The sequence below is a fragment of the Neophocaena asiaeorientalis genome, unplaced genomic scaffold (genome assembly GCF_003031525.2).
Source record: "Neophocaena asiaeorientalis asiaeorientalis breed wild unplaced genomic scaffold, Neophocaena_asiaeorientalis_V1.1 scaffold461, whole genome shotgun sequence".
NCBI lineage: Eukaryota > Metazoa > Chordata > Mammalia > Artiodactyla > Phocoenidae > Neophocaena > Neophocaena asiaeorientalis.
Genome location: NW_020173230.1, coordinates 1,692,795 through 1,709,274, shown reverse-complemented (window position 1 = coordinate 1,709,274; position 16,480 = coordinate 1,692,795). Strand labels below are relative to the sequence as shown.

Here is a 16,480-nt window from a genome sequence, read left to right as displayed (position 1 = left end):
GGGTGTGGGGAGAGTGTGCTTGACCTGGAAGGCCACAGAAGGACTTGATTTTGCTCTGGTGGGGGGATGAACCACCGCAGGGTCCTGAGCAGATGATGATGTGATCTGATGTACAACCTAAAGCCCTCACCCTGGCGGCCCCGTGGAGAAGACTGCAGGGCAAGCAGAAGCAGGAGGCTGCTGCAGGCACCCAGGTGACAGGTGAGGGTAGCCTGGACCAGGTGGTGGGGTGGAGGGGCTAAAAGGAGACAGATTTTAGATTCGTGAATTCTCTAAGGTTTCAATAAGGATAACTTCAAACATACACAAAAGAAAACGGTATACTGAACTCCCAAGTACCTTCCACCCAGCTTCAACAATTAACATTCAGCTATTTGTATTTTATCTGGTTCTCCCTACTTTTAGGAGTTGGGGGAACTGGAGTATTTTAAAATGAAACTTCTAAAAAAAAAAAAAAAAAAAAAATGAAACTTCTAGTGTTGAGTCAAGGCTGGAGAAGACATTTGTTCACCGGAGTCGAGAGTGTTTCGGAAAGCCAAGTGACTAGATGGGATGACTGAGGGAAGGGGGGGTGGGGGCCATGGAGCTCCTCAGGCTGCCATCCTGGACGTGGAACCTTCCTGTGCTTTTGAGTCATCTCTCAACATTTTAATTGTAGCATCACCCACATTTTAAAAATTTCTTTTTGGACCCATTTTCACAAGCTCATGTGAACATTCCTGGATATCATTTTGTACAGGTTCGCACACAGTAGAAGGCAGCTTTCAGTGGGCAATGTGGAGTCCTTCCACTAGGAGGGTATGAAAAGAGGCTAGAGGTAGGAGACACTGTGGCACAGATGAGACTTAGGTTTCTGCCTCTTTGCTAATGCCCCAAACTGCCTATTAACTTCAAATTTCAATTAGTTTAAAGTACTTGTAAAAGCAAAGTTATTTATAAGTTCTGGTTACAGTCCATGGAGATAGTGCCTTTATTTCTCAGTCACCCATAAAAACCCCTGCCACACATAACTTCCCCCATCTCTGCCCCATAGTCCCTATGATCAGGCTCTTTTTGTTTGGGGACTTACAGGGCAACAGTGGCTATACAAAAACTTGAGTAGCAAGCTAAGAAACATACAAAGAGCTGGGCAGTTGTGCTGAGCTAGGAAATAACAGGGACAAACTAGGAAAAAACAGGAATTTTCCTTCCTAAGATAAGAGGACCAACTGCTTCAGTAAGTGTGAGTTGTCCTGTAAATGGCCCTCAGATCAGAAGGACAGGCCTGGCAATGCCACTGGCTTTGGGCCTTTATGGGCCCAAGGCTCCTCCATGGCCTAGGAGTGCGGCCGCAGATCCCACAGGCAAAACTTGTGCGGAAGGCTACAAACTGGAGGCTGGCAGCCTCCACCAGCCTGAAGGCTGGCTTTGTTTGGCTCCTCCCACAGACACTTTTTTTTTTAAGTTTGAATTTTAAATTAGAAGACTTCACACAGAAAAGCTGAATTTCTGCTTATCTTGGAAAAAGAAAAACACTCAGCAAATCTGGCAAAGCTGAGGCTGCATCCCACATGGTAAATGGCCCTGGGTGAGTAGCAGCTTCTCCCCACCCCCAGAGCTCCCTATTGTTCCCAACACTAAAGCCAGCTCTGGTACCACCTGCCATCCACTCTGTTTTCTTTATAGTGGAAACGAGAGCAACATGAAACTAGGTCTTAAAACCTATGTATCAAAAATGGGAAAGCAGAGAAGAACTATATGCTTAAATAAAAACAAGAGAAGGAATACTTCTTTTGACGGTAAAGAATATCACATACATCTAAATGCTCTCCCTCCAAAAAGTCACCCCTTAAAAAGAGGAAGTAGGTTTATTTGCAAGGACTCACAAAAATCTCTTCTATTACAGTAATCTCTAAGTTCCTTTATGTTGAATAAAGATCTGTTTGGGGAAGAAATCTCTCAGCCCAAAATGACCTGATTACTGCAAGTTCTGGGTATTTAATAGAAGTTACCTGATACAGTCAGCTTCGAAGGAAGCAAAGTAACTTAACACTCACTTACTACTTATTGCTAGAGGTATGGCTTCATAATAACAAAGGTTAGATTAATTAGCAAAAACCTTAAAAAAAAAAAAAAAAGATCGCTTTAAAAAGCAATTCAGGGGCTTCCCTGGTGGGGCAGTGGTTGAGAGTCTGCCTGCCGATGCAGGGGACACGGGTTGGTGCCCCGGTCCGGGAGGATCCCACATGCTGCGGAGCGGCTAGGCCCGTGGGCCATGGCCGCTAAGCCTCCGCGTCCGGAAGCCTGTGCTCCGCAACGGGAGAGGCCACAACAGTGAGAGGCCCGCGTACCACACACACACACACAAAAAGCAATTCAGTAAGTGGTTATACTGTGATAGGGCCGACAGATGCTTGTGGCTTCAGATAAAATTTCCCAAAACTGCACACTACACTGACTCACAAAGTGCAGGATTACACAACATTTAGAGGGAAGTGAAGATGGTGCATTCTGGGAAACTGGTAGATGATGCAAGAACAAAGTGATGATGAAAACAGAGACTCACAAGAAAAATCTGAATAAAAATGTTTCAGAAAATTTGGAAGTGAAAAAGAACAGGATTTCCCAAGTAAATATATTTTGTATGATTTTAAATATACCTCTAACCAACACAGCAAATAATTATAGGTAGACTACTTGATCTATACTCCCTAAAGCTCTTATATTCAAAAACATTTTTGAGGATCTTTTCATTTGTATTATCTTACTTTCTGGCATTTATAGTATTCCTATCAGTTAATAAGCAAACAAAACATGTCAGTGTCAGGAGGCCACAGTGGTACAGCCTGTCTCTTCTCATTTATCCTTGCATTTAGCCTGGCCCCTTGAAGCATGTAAGCCTGTGACCCTTGGACACAGCCCACTCAGACAGGAACTCCTAGACTCACCTTCTCTCATCTTTTGATCTAATTCATCCAATGTTGGCTCGATCAACTCCCAGCCATCTGGGGGAGCTTTCCGGCTTCTTTTGACTTTAGGCATTTTTTCCCCAGAAGATAATCTGCAAGGATCTGTGGGGAAAAAAATTCAAAGAATTGGTTTCTGAGCCTCAGATCCCCAAAAGACTTCACAAGCCACAACTCTGGTGCACACGCTTGTCCCTAAATCTGTTTCCTCATCTGTAAAGGGGGGATAATAGAATCTACTTATGGGGCCATTGTGAAGATTAATTATAATTATATGTAACATGCCTGGCATTTAATGTGTGCTTACTAGATTTTTGCTGTTATCATTAACTGACATCAACTATGAGCCTGTCCCTGTACTGAGAACATAGAACAAAGAATAGGACACACACTGTCCCTGAGAAGGTGATATTCTAGCAAGGAAATACAAAGTGAAAAGGGAATTACAATACAGTGTGAGGAAGACTATGGTTGGGAAAGCGAAGAAGATGAGTGTTTAAAAAGGATAAAGACAGTGTGAAACCAAAGTACCTTAGGGTCTGTTTCCCAAGAGTGTATGTAGCAGAAAGAAAGATCTCTGGTCTCTTCAGTTACAGGCTTAGGTTCTTGGCCAGCTGTGACTTTGGAGAGGTCACCTTCTCTCTCTGGTCCTCAATCTTGTCTATAAGACGAGGACAGTGTATTAGCCGGATGGGCAAAGTCTCTTAAACCCAACAAACATACTACATAAAGGAAAGTCATGTAAAGCCCAACGACAGACCAGTGCAAATCTACATAGCAAGTCATTTTTCAAACCGCACAGCATTTCCTAGGTGGCAAACAGAACTCAGGTTAATGATCTCATCTTTAAGCATAGCAGACTCCTCTGTTCCAAGTTCATTGAGTTCCTCCCCGCTGTAGGGGGCCTGACAAGTTGATGAAGCCCCGCCCCTCCCTTTCATGAATTCTCCGTAACAACCTTACAGATGAAGATCAAACTACAGGAGGTAAACTCAGGGTCGCACACAGCTGGGAACTGGAAGAGTCCGACTCTAATCGGGGGCTCCTGACTCCCAAATCAGCGGTCTTTGCACTTGTCTACCCTGCTATGAAGCTAGAGACGGATGGAATCTGGTCCCTGTCCCAACGCGCAAGGTCTGGGAGGACAAAGACACGGGAATGACCACTCTACTAAGACCCAGGGAGATTCGAGGGCCTGGCCCAGCCGGGGAGTCACAGGAGGCGTCCCAGGGGAGGTAACAGTTAAGAAGTAACCAGATCAAGGAGAAGAGGTGCGGGGCCGTATAAGAGAGGTGGTAGCGCTCGGAAGAGGCGGCGAGCGGAAAGGCGTTCGGAGGGAGGGAAGACGTTACAGCCTGGGTTGTAGGAAAGGCTCAGAGAGACGACTGCATCTGAACGGGGCTTACGAGAACACGCAATATTTAGACAAAAAAAGTTCCAGGCGGAGAAAAAACAGCATGGAAAATAAAGGGGGGAAAAAGCCTAGAAGCAAGGGAACCCCCCAAATCTCTCATCCCTTCGGCCGAACGAGCAAAGCACCGCCGCCTCTCTGGAACTCACGTCGACCTCCCGGTCCAGAGGCCCGAACACGTCCCAGTTTAGCTGTTCAGATCGCCCTTCTGAGCCAATGCAGACCTCCGATCCCTGGCCCCAGCAGTCACCAAGGTACTCGAAAACAGACGAGAAACACTCACCACGTCCTCCGTAGCCGTCGGACACCCCTTCTGTATCGCCTGCCTCCGCTTCCCAAGTTATCCCTTCAGGATGAGGTCCTCGCGGAGCCCCGCCCCACCTAGCGCAGAAATTGCGTTATCTTTGGTGTCCGCAGCTCTGCCTGTACAGAATTCCAGAGCCACTGTCGCCTTTTGCCCTCACTTCCCGGGGGGTGACTGGCAGGCTTACGCGCTTCCCCCGGAGCGGGGGCTGGGGGCTCTGTTGCCCAGCAGCGCGCGTGTGAGCCTGGGCTCAGGCGGTACGTGGGACAGTCCTGCCTCACTGAGGTACCCGGTCCTAGCGTCGGCGGCGTCGGCGGCGTCGGCTGGCTGAGTGGGGACGGGGTCGGAGGGGGAACTGGCCGGGCGGAAGAAGTCGAGCCCGAAGTATTTCCGGTTCCGGTGTCAGTTAGAGGCGCCGCCGCTGCAGCCGCCGGAGCCGCGATGCCTAAAGGAGGTGAGAGGCGGGCGCGTGTGGCCCGCGGGCCTCGAGGAGCAGCCCGAGTCCGGCTCCTGTTGTCCACTCAGCCCGCGGGCGCCTCGGAGAGCGGCACAGAGGGAGGACGTCTGCTCGGGCTGAGGGCCAGGCCTGGGCCTCGAAGCCCAATTGTCCCGCTGGGGAAACTGAAGAGCGTAGTGGCCTCGAGCCACTCCCTCGGGGGTCTGAGGAGACTCTGAGGCTCTGGGTCCTTGGCGATCCGGAAGGCCTATCTAGGGCGCCCTTCTCCTGGCCTGGGGGGTCTGAAGTTTCCTCCCGCTTTCAGGCTCGCCGGGGACTGAGTCACCGCATTCGCGCGCCAGTGCCGGACCCGCCTGCCTCGCGCGTAAAACGTGCGTCTTCCTGGGTTCTGGGCGAGCCAGGCCTGCCTCTTGCGACCTAACTTGATGCTCTTCAGCCTGGCCGACCTAGTTTTGACTGCCCTATTCGAGCGGCTCGATGTGTGCCTTTCAGCCAGTCGCTTAACCTCCCCGAGTCTTAATTTTCTCACTTGCAGGTGGGGTTGTGATTGTACCTGCCTCACAATACTGACGCGAGGTTTTAACTAGGTAACCCACGTGGAGAGTGCATCGCGGTGCTGGATAGTCGCTAAGTGCCCAGTAATAATTAACTACTGTTAGTCGTTAGACTTTGCCAGTTCCTTGGCCAGGAGCATAAAGGATCCATGGCTTCCCAGTACGTTGTAGACCATCCTCTATCTGCTTCCCCCTTAAGGTCAATAGTGCTCGACCCGAAGCCCAGCTGTGTCACTGTCTAACCATATGGCCTTGAACAAGCTCTTTAACTTCATCCAGCTTGTTTTCCCCATCTGGAAATAACCCTTAGCTTGGAGAGTTCGGTCGGGATCGTAAAACTAGAGCACTCGCCGTGCCTGGCTGGCTCCTGGCGCAGAACAGATGTTCAGTTGATATTGGTTGCTCGTGTGTTACGTTGGTTAAGATGCGTCAGCCCACAGGGTTTACAGAGCTGAATCTCTTTAAACTTAGGTCTCTATTGGTTTATTCTGTGGTAGGAAAAGCCTTGTCTCCTCTGTGTTCCCCAGTCTCCTGTTCTGCAGAAGGAGGGATACTAAGGGTACCTTCTGGCTCCAGAATTCTGGTTCTAAGAGTCCTACTTAATAGATGCTTTGAGCCAAGGTTGGAGGTTACAATTAGAAAATCCTAAAGATGGATTCTTGTTTAAACGACTTGGCTTTTTGGCTTGTGAAAGCTTTATGGGCAGATAAGGTTTACATTTCTTGCTTGTGTTAATTTGCTTGAAAAGTAAAAGAGAACATGAAGGGACTTCCCTGGGTCCAGTGGCTGAGACTCTGCGCTCCCAATGCAGGGGGTCGGTTCGATCCCTGGTCAGGGAACTAGATCCCACATGCCGAAACTAAAGACCCAGCGCGGCCAAATAAATAAATAAATATTTTTATAAGGGAGAGAGAGAGAACATGAAGATGTAAGTAACAGTATAAAATTCTCCAAGAGCCAAGGACCAACTCTTGTTTCTGTTATGAAACCTGTGACGCTTTTTTTTTTTTAATTTATTTTTGGCTCGGTTGGGTCTTCGTTGCTGCACGCGGGCTTTCTCTAGTCTCAGCGAGCGGGGGCTTCTCTTCGTTGCAGTGCACGGGCTTCTCATTGCAGTGGCTTCTCTTGTTGCGGAGCACGGGCTCTAGGCACGCGGGCTTCAGTAGTTGTAGCGCACAGGCTCAGTAATTGTGGTGCACGGGCTTAATTGCTCTGCAGTATGTGGGATCTTCCTGGACCAGGGCTCGAACCCGTGTGCCCTGCATTGGCAGGTGGATTCTTAACCACTGCGCCACCAGGGAAGTCCCTTGTGAAGCGCTTTTAAAGGCATGGAAAGCTTCTGATAAGAGTTACTGTAGACCAGGCTAAGGTCATTATCGCATAGCCAAGCGTGGGGGATGAGAACCCATAGTAGTCAATTTTGAGTTGTTTCTGTTACTTAGAGTGTTAAGAGGGCAAGAAAAGATGTTGGCTTTTTGGATGGCAAACTTGATCTCTCACAGTAGGACTTTGATGAACATAGACTGAGACACCCCTGGGAACCCTGGGTAGTCATTAAAAATGAGTGGTGTGGTCTGCAGCAGCCCAGTTATGGCTCTGCAGCTGCTGTTTAGGAAATCATGGGAGGCCAGTATCTCTGCTACTGGCTCTGGAGTCCAGAGCAGCTCTGGCTGCCTAATTACAGATTCTCTGCTCTCAGTGAGAGAGTCACGAGATACCTGGTGGGCTGCAGCTTCCAGGAGAGGTGGAAATGGATCCAGGCCACAGCCACCCCAGCGTTCTCCAGGACCAGCTGAGGGGGTGCCACCCTTCTGTAAAACTGGCTGATGGCTTTAGCAGGGGTCAGTCTAGTGTCTTGGCTCAAGAGGGTCAGACTGTAAAACTGATTATCTGTGATGAGCTTTAATTGCTAGTCACATTTTTTACTCTTAGAAGGTAGTCAGTTTTATTTTCAACTTTAAATAACTTTGTTTGCCAGTTGTGTTTCTTAGTCCAAGCACGAGAAAGTTTTCCTTTCTAGGTTTTAAGTTTTCTCTTTCTACCATACATATGACTTAGGTGAGCGTGAGGTATCTTATTATATTCCCTGACACCTGTAGTAAATCGCCGGTGTGACCAGTGGCTTTGTTTTTTTTCCACACCAGGTGCTATATTAGAAGAGTACCAGTCATAGCAGACATTTTTGTGGTGCTTGTCCAGTGCCGGGCACTGTGCCAACATCTTTACATATGTTAACAAATCCATCTTCACAACAACCCTATGTGGTAGGGACACAGACGAAGAAGCTGAGACTCTGAGAGGTTAAGTACCTGCCCAAAGTCACAGAGGTATTAAGTGGTAGAGCTGAGATTTGAAGTCAAGGATTGGACCCCAACATTTGTGCTCTTCCCCACTCTGCTTTACTCTCAAGTCTCCTTTGTCTATAAAGTGGGACCAGCCGTGATTTGTGCCATAGGTTTAATCTGGGGATGAAATGAGCCCATAGCTATGACAGAACATTGCAAGTAAAGAGCACTGTTGTGACAGCAGGGGCGAGTGTTACATGTTCTTCATGATTACATCTGAGTCCGCTGTGTTTGGATAAAGGGACCAGGGGATTTAGCCAGTCACTCCATGTGGTGCACCCTCCCCCAGATCCTCCCCTCAGGTCTTATTTGTGGGAGCCTGCATCCAGTACATGGTTTGGGACCGCATCAGGTGATTGTGTGTTTCCTTTTTTGTCCCTTTGAACACATAAGGGTACAGGTTTGGGTGGTGCTTGGTGAGGGGTACCTGAGGTCTGCAGCCTCTGCTGAGAGCACCTCAAGCAGCACACAGCCTGGGGCCCAGGGCAATCAAGGAAGCTGCTTCCCTCCCACCTTCTTAAACTGCCAATCCTTGTGCAGGGAGAAAGGGAGGCCACAAAGGCCGGGCAAGGCAGTACACGAGCCCCGAGGAGATCGACGCACAGCTCCAGGCTGAAAAGCAGAAGGCCAGGGTGAGTACGTGCCTGTCCGGGCCACTCCAGTAGCCCAGGGCGGCACCCTGCGCTTTTGGCACCCGGAGAGGCTAGGCAAGGACCACCCATTCTCAAGAAGCAGCTAACACCTGAGGTTCGATTGGAGGGGACCGGCAGCAGGTAGCAGATGGGAGTCCCAGAGCAACCGCTGAGAGTCAGGAGGAGAGCCAGCCTCTGACTGGATCAGTTAGAACTTTGTCCACTCAGCAGCGGGTGCCTTGGTGGGTCTCTGTTTGTGGTCCTGTGTTCCTGCTCCTGTTCCTCTCTCCCTCGCCCAGCTCTGCCCGTCTGCAGCTCGGGCTCTCGGCACCCCTACTGGTGTGCTCCAGCCATGCAGGACTGCTGCCAGCCCTGCTGTGACGTGATGCCCCTGCCTTCCCACACCCCCAGCAGGCAGAGTGCCATTCGTTCCTTCAGACCTTGCTCAGCATCCCCTCCTCCGTGACTCCCACCCTTCCCCCTCCGGTCGAAGCTTAGGCAGTCCCTCTATTCTGTTCCCCCAGTCCTTTTTCCAGCCCACTGTCAGGAAACAGAACGTGTTTCCATCGTTGGTGTCCATGTCCCTACCACACCATTAGATCCTCACCTGGCTAAGGGCCAAAGGGAGCACAGTCAGGCTGGATGAGGGGCACGGCTGTGAAGTGTCAGGGAGACTGACACTTCATGCCCATCAGAGGGGCGTGGGGTGGCGTGGGGTGGTGGGGAGGGCCTGGTGGAGGAACCAGAGGCTGACCAGGACCTTGGAGAGTGTGCGAGCAGGTGCTAAGGGGCAAAGGTCGTATGGTTTTTGTAAGGGATGTTTTTGGCTGGGAGGCAAGAAAGGTAGAGGGAAGTGTCCTGTCGGGGTGTTGTCATGGGAAGCTGGCACAGCCGGGCCTCTGTGTGGGCAGGTTGGAGTGGCTGGCCCGCCACTGACTGAGAGTGGAAAGCAGGGGGCCTTGCCCAGGACAGCAAGGACAGTTTGGCAGCTCCACGTGGCAGCAGGGAGAGCGGGAGGGAAGCTGAGCAGGCCTGTGCTTTCCAGCCCCACAGCCATGTCCTTTGGACCCTAGGAGACGAGCTGCTCACCCTGGTTGTCTGAGGTACCTGGGCTGAGAAGAGGAGCAGGGCCTTTTATGGCTGTACAAGGTGGTGGTTGGACTGGAATTGGCTTCCAGGCTGTGGAGCCTAGTGGAGAGGCTGCCTCTGACACAGGTCCCCCACTGGAGGCCAGCATGGCAGAGTGGGACTCTAATCGTACTTGGCCCCAGCCTTCTGGGGGCCTGATTTCTCAAGGTCCACAGTCTGGGGGTGGTGGCGGCTGGATCACAGTCTTGGGGGTTTGTTTTGCATTTTTGATACCTCACATTGTCCATTTCTGAAACAGGAAGAAGAGGAACAAGGAGAAGAAGGTGGAGATGGCGCTGCAGGTGACCCCAAAAAGGAGAAAAAATCCCTAGACTCAGATGAGAGCGAGGATGAAGAAGATGATTACCAGGTACTGAGTCTGAGGGGGGCCTGGGACCTAGACTCATCCATTCAGCAAACATTACCCGTCCCAGTAGTACATGCAGAGTCCTTGCTCTTAAGGGTTTACATTGTAATAGGGAGGTACAGACGATAAGGAATGAATGAACAGTATGATTTCAAGCAGCCAGAAGTATTATGAATAAGACAGACCGTGATCGACGGTACTTGGAGTAGTGTGTGCTGAGGTGACTTTTAAACTGAGATCTGAAAAGCAACGTGGAGCCAGCTGTGTGAAAACTGTTGTTCGGAGTAGTCGAGGCAGCCAGGTTAGCAAGGGCAAAGGCCCTGGGAACAACCTGGGCAAGTTCAAGGAACAGAGAGGCTAGTGGGGCTGTGACTTGGTTGGTACAAAGTGGAGTGGTGAGGAATGAAGGAGGAAAGGTTGGCAAGGGCAGCTCCTGTGCAGCTCTTGAAGGGTTTTGGTTTCATTGTGGTAGGTAGTGGGCAGCTGGCAGAGGCCTTGAAGTAGGAGACAGAGATGACCAGATTTGCTTTTTTTTTTCCCGGTACGCGGGCCTCTCACTGTTGTGGCCTCTCCCGTTGCGGAGCACAGGCTCCGGACGCGCAGGCTCAGCGGCCATGGCTCACGGGCCCAGCCGCTCCGCAGCATGTGGGATCTTCCTGGACTGGGGCACGAGCCTGTGTCCCCTGCATCGGCAGGCGGACTCTCAACCACTGCGCCACCAGGGGAGCCCGCTTTTTTCTTTTTTTAATAGATTTTATTTATTTATTTATTTTTGGCCGTGTTGGGTCTTCGTTGCTACATGTGGGCTTCTCTAGTTGCGGCGAGTGGGGGCTACTGTTCGTTGCAGTGTGCGGGCTTTTCATTGCGGTGGCTTCTCTTGTTGCGGAGCATGGGCTCTAGGTGCACGGGCTCCAGTAGTTGCAGCACGCAGCCTCAGTAGTTGTGGCTCACAGGCTCTAGAGCACAGGCTCAGTAGTTGTGGCGCACGGGCTTAGTTGCTCTGCGGCATGTGGGATCTTCCCAGACCAGGGCTCGAACCCCTGTCCCCTGCATTGGCAGGCGGATGCTTAACCACTGCGCCACCAGGGAATCCCCCAGATTTGCTTTTAAAAGATTGTTTTGGGGCTTCCCTGGTGGCGCAGTGGTTGAGAGTCCACCTGCCGATGCAGGGGACACGGGTTCGTGCCCCGGTCCAGGAAGATCCCACATGCCGTGGAGCGGCTGGGCCCGTGAGCCATGGCCGCTGAGCCTGCGCGTCCGGAGCCTGTGCTCCGCAACGGGAGAGGCCACAACAGTGAGAGGCCCGCGTACAGCAAAAAAAAAAAAAGATTGTTTTGGCTCCTCTGCCGAGAGTGAGTTGTAAGGTGTTGAGGGTGGAAGCCAGGAGACGGCAGCAGGTATCCAGATGAGAAATTGTGGCTGCGTTAGGCTGGTGGCAATGGCAGTGGAGAGGAGTGGGCAGATTCAAGCCATGTCTTAGAGGTAGACTCATTGGGGTTTGCTGAGGGAAAGAAAAACAAGGTTGTCCTTAGGATTGGGAGGAACGGGGTGGGTGAGGGCTGAGTCTCCAGTTCTGTTTCAGACAAGTTAAATTTGTGATGTCAGGTATCTGGGTGGAGGTGTATATGTGTAGCCGATTGGGTAGAGGTGCCTGGAGCTCCGTGCAGTGCTCAGATTAACTGGTGTTTGGAAGCTGTCTCCCTGGTCTCTTAAAGAGAAAACCTGGGTTCACAGGGCCTGAAACTTTGATCGAACCTGTTACGTCTAGCACTTGTGCTCTCACTTCTTTCTGAACTTCCCCAGGGCAGGTGGGAGGTGCGAGCTCCAGGTTCTTGTGCCGCCTCCCCAAACCTGTAGACTGTGTGACTCGTTCCCAAGTCCCATTTCCCTGCCGTCACCCGGATGGCTAGGGATTGGCCCACCCTGCTGTGGGGATCCAGCATGGCTTGTTGCAGTCAGGCATGGCGTTCCATGGAAAACTGCTTTCAGAGGCTGAGCTCGAAGTGAGGGAGTAACTCTCTGTGCTGAGAGCTTGTGAGTTGGCCTCTGCCACCTGTGAAACTAGGATAATGATCCCTGGTGGCCGGGACTGGGCACAGGATGGGCTCTGGTCACCCGCACTTGCTCTCCCTGCATCTCCCCAGGTGGTGAAGACACCCGAGCACTGTTCCCACCGTGAGGCTGGGCCAGGAGTCACGTGGCCTGGGGGTGGAGCGGGAGTTTGTCCTAGTCCAGGAGGATGTGGAGATGGGGAGTAGCCTTCAGGGGCTCTGCAGGCCAAACTTCTCTGACAGCCGGCTTCTTGTCCTATCTTAGCAAAAGCGCAAAGGTGTAGAAGGGCTCATTGACATTGAGAACCCCAACCGGGTGGCACAGACAACCAAAAAGGTCACACAGCTGGACCTGGATGGGCCCAAGGAACTTTCAAGGAGAGAAAGGTAACCTCTGCTTCTGAGCCTTGTGACTTGGGCCAGGGGCTGAGGCCCCCAGCTCCTCTGCCCTTGCTTCCTGGGCTCTTGAGGTCCCCAGTGGCTGGTGGGCGCTCTGGCTCCGGTATTTATTTCTCTGTCATCTCATTCTCCCAAAGGCCCTATAGAAGCTTCTCCCCCACAAAACAAAGCAGAAAACAGAATTTTTTTCCCCCAGTGGAAGCATAGCAGGAAAAACAGAAATTATGCTGTAGCCCCTTCCTCCAGGGCACCCCACTCCAGGGATACCTCCCTTATCCAGCCTGATCTGACCCTTCTTGGCCTGCATCCATCCCTGATGTTGTGGCCATAGGGATTGGGAGGGGACTGGGGACCCATGCCGTCCAGCACTGTGCAGGGAGGTCCACCAGCTGCCCCAGTCCTCTCTGAGTCCCAGGTGAAAATGGAGCTGCAGAGAGCTCGCTCACAGGCTGTGCAAGGATCACACCAAGTGCTACAGTGCCCTGCACACAGCTGGTCTTTAACAAGTTGTTCCCTGACTTTTCACGGCCACCAGGTGACATCAAGGGCCTTATAGGAGGTTGAAAGCTACTAGGAAAAGCCACCCTGATTTCTCTCCTGACTGGGTTGCTCGATTTAAATCCACCTTGCTGTGCTGACTCCGTGACAGCTGAGGGGGGTCTCTGAAAACCCTGTGGGGAAGGCCCACAAGCTTGGGGTGTGATTGGAGGCTGCTGAAGAGTCTCCCCTTCCAGCAGCTTCTTTCTCACCAGTGAAACCCCCTCTGAGGTTGCAGAGTGACAGCCACTGCTGGCTTGTTTGCTGAGCGTCATCAAGGAGGGGGCACACGGAGCTAGGGCCCAGGCCTGAGTGCTTGGGCTTTATTCTGGCTCCCACATCCAGCTCAGCTGCTAATGGTGGGGAAGATGGCCCCTGTGACACCATTTTACCCAAACAGAGAAGAAATCGAGAAGCAGAAAGCAAAAGAGCGTTACATGAAAATGCATTTAGCGGGGAAGACGGAGCAAGCCAAGGCTGACCTTGCCCGGCTGGCGATCATCCGGAAACAGCGGGAGGAGGCTGCCAGGAAGAAAGAAGAAGAGAGGAAAGGTAAGTCTTGAGCCGCTGGTGTGGCAGCCTGACTGGTTCTGGACAGGCCACCAAGCCCTGCACTTCAGTGTACTTGTCGTGAAGTGGTATGAGGTCAGACTGTTCGGTAGAGGCCTACCGTTTGTGGGGGGAGGGTGGTGTGGGTGTATGTGCACGTGCGTGCCTGTCTGCCTGCCTTTCTCACTGTCAGATGGAGGTGGGTGTTCCTGCCCGCCACCTCCCAGGATGCTAGGAGAGTCCAGCAGCAGCGGAGTCAGATGTGAGTTTGAATCTCAGCAGAGCACTGTCCACAGCATCTGAGGCCTCAGGATGCACCTACCTTAGAGGCTAGAAGGTTCCCCTAAGGCCTCTGGTGTCTTGTGTAGCCTGGAGAGCTGCCTGGGGTAGCTCTTCATATGTCAGCATTTCGTATTTCAGCTGGATGTCACAGATGATATCTGGCCCAGGTGTCCCTCTTCCCCCCTGCCTTCCAGTGGGGCCAAAGGTGGTAGGGATTCTTCCAGGCCAGGTTGGCTGTGGGGAACCGGTCTGCTTTAAAGGAGCATTTGACTCATGACCTTCTGGCCTCATGCACTCCTCTCTCCATATGTGGGGGGCCATGAGTGTGTTGGGATCTTGCTGTTCTGCTTTCTAGGCCTAGAGATGGGAAATCAGTTGCCCTAGGGCATTGTCACCACATTGGAGATACCCAGTAATCTCAGCTTCCCACTAGTAGCTCCTTTCACAGACCTCAAGCAGGAAAGGACCTCATGTGTAACTATTTTTTTTTTTTTTTTTTTAATGTGTAACTATTTGAATGTTGCTGATTGCAGGCTTCAGAATCCACGGGGAGAGGTTGGAATTACAGGGCTCTGCCTGGGGGGTGGGCTAAGAAGAGTTTCCATTTGCTCAGTAGATTGTGTGTTGGTGGGCTTTTGTGGAGGGGGCAGCCACCCAGACTCCACGAGAATGGACACGTGGGTCCGGTGGCTTCCAGGGGAGGGCGTCAGTCCGGGCCCTTCTCCTTGGGTCGCTTCCTCCTCTGCCAGCTGAACCAGTTGCACAAAATGTTGTCTGAGGCCTTTCAGACCTACAGTTGTATATGGTTCGGGGGTGTGCGGGCTGCGTGTGTGGAGGGGTGGTGTTGTCTTGTAACTCCTCCCTTCCTGCTCCTCAGCAAAAGATGATGCCGCTTTGTCAGGAAAACGAATGCAGTCGCTCTCCCTGAATAAGTAGCACGGCCTGTGGGAGGAGATAGCAGGGAACTGGGCCGTGCTGCCAGGACCTCTGCCGTGTCTCACCCACCCTGTGCCCCGGCGCCACTGCAGCAGCCCCTCGCGGCGAGGAGCTCCCCACGGCTCCTCTTCATCTTGGCACAGAAATCGTTTGGGGGGATGGTGGGTGGGGGGAGGGGCAGCTGCTATCTTTGAGACAGAAAGATGCAGGACAGCATTTCATATGTAACCATTTGAATGTTTTGGCTGTTTTTAGAATTCAGAACCCTTGTGGGAGGGGGGGTGCCTGGGAGGTGGGGTAAGAAGAGCTTCCGTTTGTCTGGTCGATTGCGGGGCAGGGGGCGGTTGAGCCGCAGTAGCTGCTGACAGGTTTGTGACGGACGGCCCCCTGTCTGTGCTGCCCCGGCGCCCAATTGGGGGGCTGTCGCCTGGGAGCCAGGGCCCTGGGTCTCTGAGGGTCATGGCTCATCCCCAGTCAGTCCCCTCTGACTGAGGCTTCGCTCCTGACCTTCCCACCCTACTCCCTACCCCCGACTCTGGCCAGGGCCCGGGCCCATTCTTAACCCTGCCCATGGATCATTTCAAGAAACCTGTTTACTGTGTAGCCCCCAGGCAAAACATGCTCCACAAGTCCAACTTGTATATTTGGCAAATTAAACTTGACATTATCGTAATTCTGGTTCTGTGATCTGTCTCTGGGCCCCCATGCCTGGGCTGTTTTCACCCAGCAGGACAAGGTGTCACTCTCAGGCAGGCCCACCCCAGGGTTCGGGTGGCACCAATCCGGGTACAGGGACTGGACCCCGGGCATCCGAGCTGGGAGAGACTTCAGGATACAGGAGCCAGCCCCCTCCCCTCCTTTAATCAAGCGGGGACCTTAGGCCGGAGGGGCCAGGGACCTGTGCACAGTACATAGCGTCCTGTCCTCCTGGTGCCCCCTGGTGGTGACAGCCTCAGGATTTCAGGGCTGGGAGTAAGGGACCCAACACCCAGCATGACTGCTAGGCATTACCTTGTTCGTGGTGGGATGGCAGTGGGGAAGCCGAGGCTTAGCACAGTCACGTGGGCGCCTGTTCTGCTTCTGCACCCCTCCAGGAGGGGCACTGCCTCCTAAACAGCAGTGCCCTCTGCGCGGTCCTGAGAGGCGAATGGGCGCCAGGCAGGGAGGGACTCAGTGAAGACTAAGGGGAGCTGTGTAGCCTGAGCTGTCTCTGGGGACTGAGAATTTTTATCTCCTGATTTAAAAAAGAATCAGTGGGTCTCCTCTCACCGAGGAGACTATCCTGAGGGACAGGCCCTAGAACAGTGGGGGGGGGGAGGCTTCCTTAAGTATCGTTTGTCCTGCAGATGTGAGGACAGTTCACAATTAGATCTACTGATGTAATTCATTACCTAGTTAGACTAAAAGAAAAACCATGGTTACGTAAACAGGTAACTTAAAAGCACGTGAGGGCTTCCCTGGTGGCACAGTGGTTGAGAGTCCGCCTGCCGATGCAGGGGACATGGGTTTGTGCCCTGGGCCGGGAAGATCCCACATGCCGCGGAGCGGCTGGGCCCGTGGGCCGTGGCTGCTGGGCCTGTGCG

The 16,480-nt window shown here is 52.4% G+C and overlaps 2 protein-coding genes across 6 annotated transcripts in view; one reads left to right on the top strand and one right to left on the bottom strand.

Annotated features, from left to right (window-relative positions):
• Window positions 1–4,769, bottom strand: part of BUD31 (BUD31 spliceosome associated protein) — a 9,871-nt gene extending 5,102 nt beyond the window's left edge. For 2 of the 4 annotated variants that reach the window (XM_024745532.1, XM_024745529.1), the window contains exons 1-3: window positions 4,640–4,768; window positions 3,477–3,606; window positions 2,928–3,050 (exon numbers count right to left, since the gene is read on the bottom strand). In XM_024745532.1, the coding sequence (XP_024601300.1) occupies window positions 2,928–3,021 (94 nt within the window). In that variant the 5' untranslated portion in view covers window positions 3,022–3,050; window positions 3,477–3,606; window positions 4,640–4,768. Of the gene's footprint in view, window positions 1–2,927; window positions 3,051–3,476; window positions 3,607–4,505 lie in introns of all 4 variants that reach the window. The other 2 variants (XM_024745530.1, XM_024745531.1) reach the window with 2 other exon arrangements.
• A 195-nt stretch (window positions 4,770–4,964) lies between these two features.
• On the top strand, window positions 4,965–15,902 carry PDAP1 (PDGFA associated protein 1). Of its 2 annotated transcripts, none has more exons than XM_024745527.1 (6): window positions 4,965–5,114; window positions 8,557–8,648; window positions 10,036–10,146; window positions 12,460–12,581; window positions 13,531–13,682; window positions 13,873–15,902. In XM_024745527.1, exons 1-6 carry the CDS (start codon window positions 5,102–5,104, stop codon window positions 13,980–13,982), a joined length of 600 nt encoding a protein of 199 aa, XP_024601295.1. In that variant the 5' UTR covers window positions 4,965–5,101; the 3' UTR covers window positions 13,983–15,902. The 2 variants fall into 2 exon arrangements, with proteins under 2 accessions (XP_024601295.1, XP_024601296.1); XM_024745528.1 differs by having other exon boundaries at window positions 14,839–15,894.
• The last annotated feature ends 578 nt before the right edge of the window (window positions 15,903–16,480 follow it).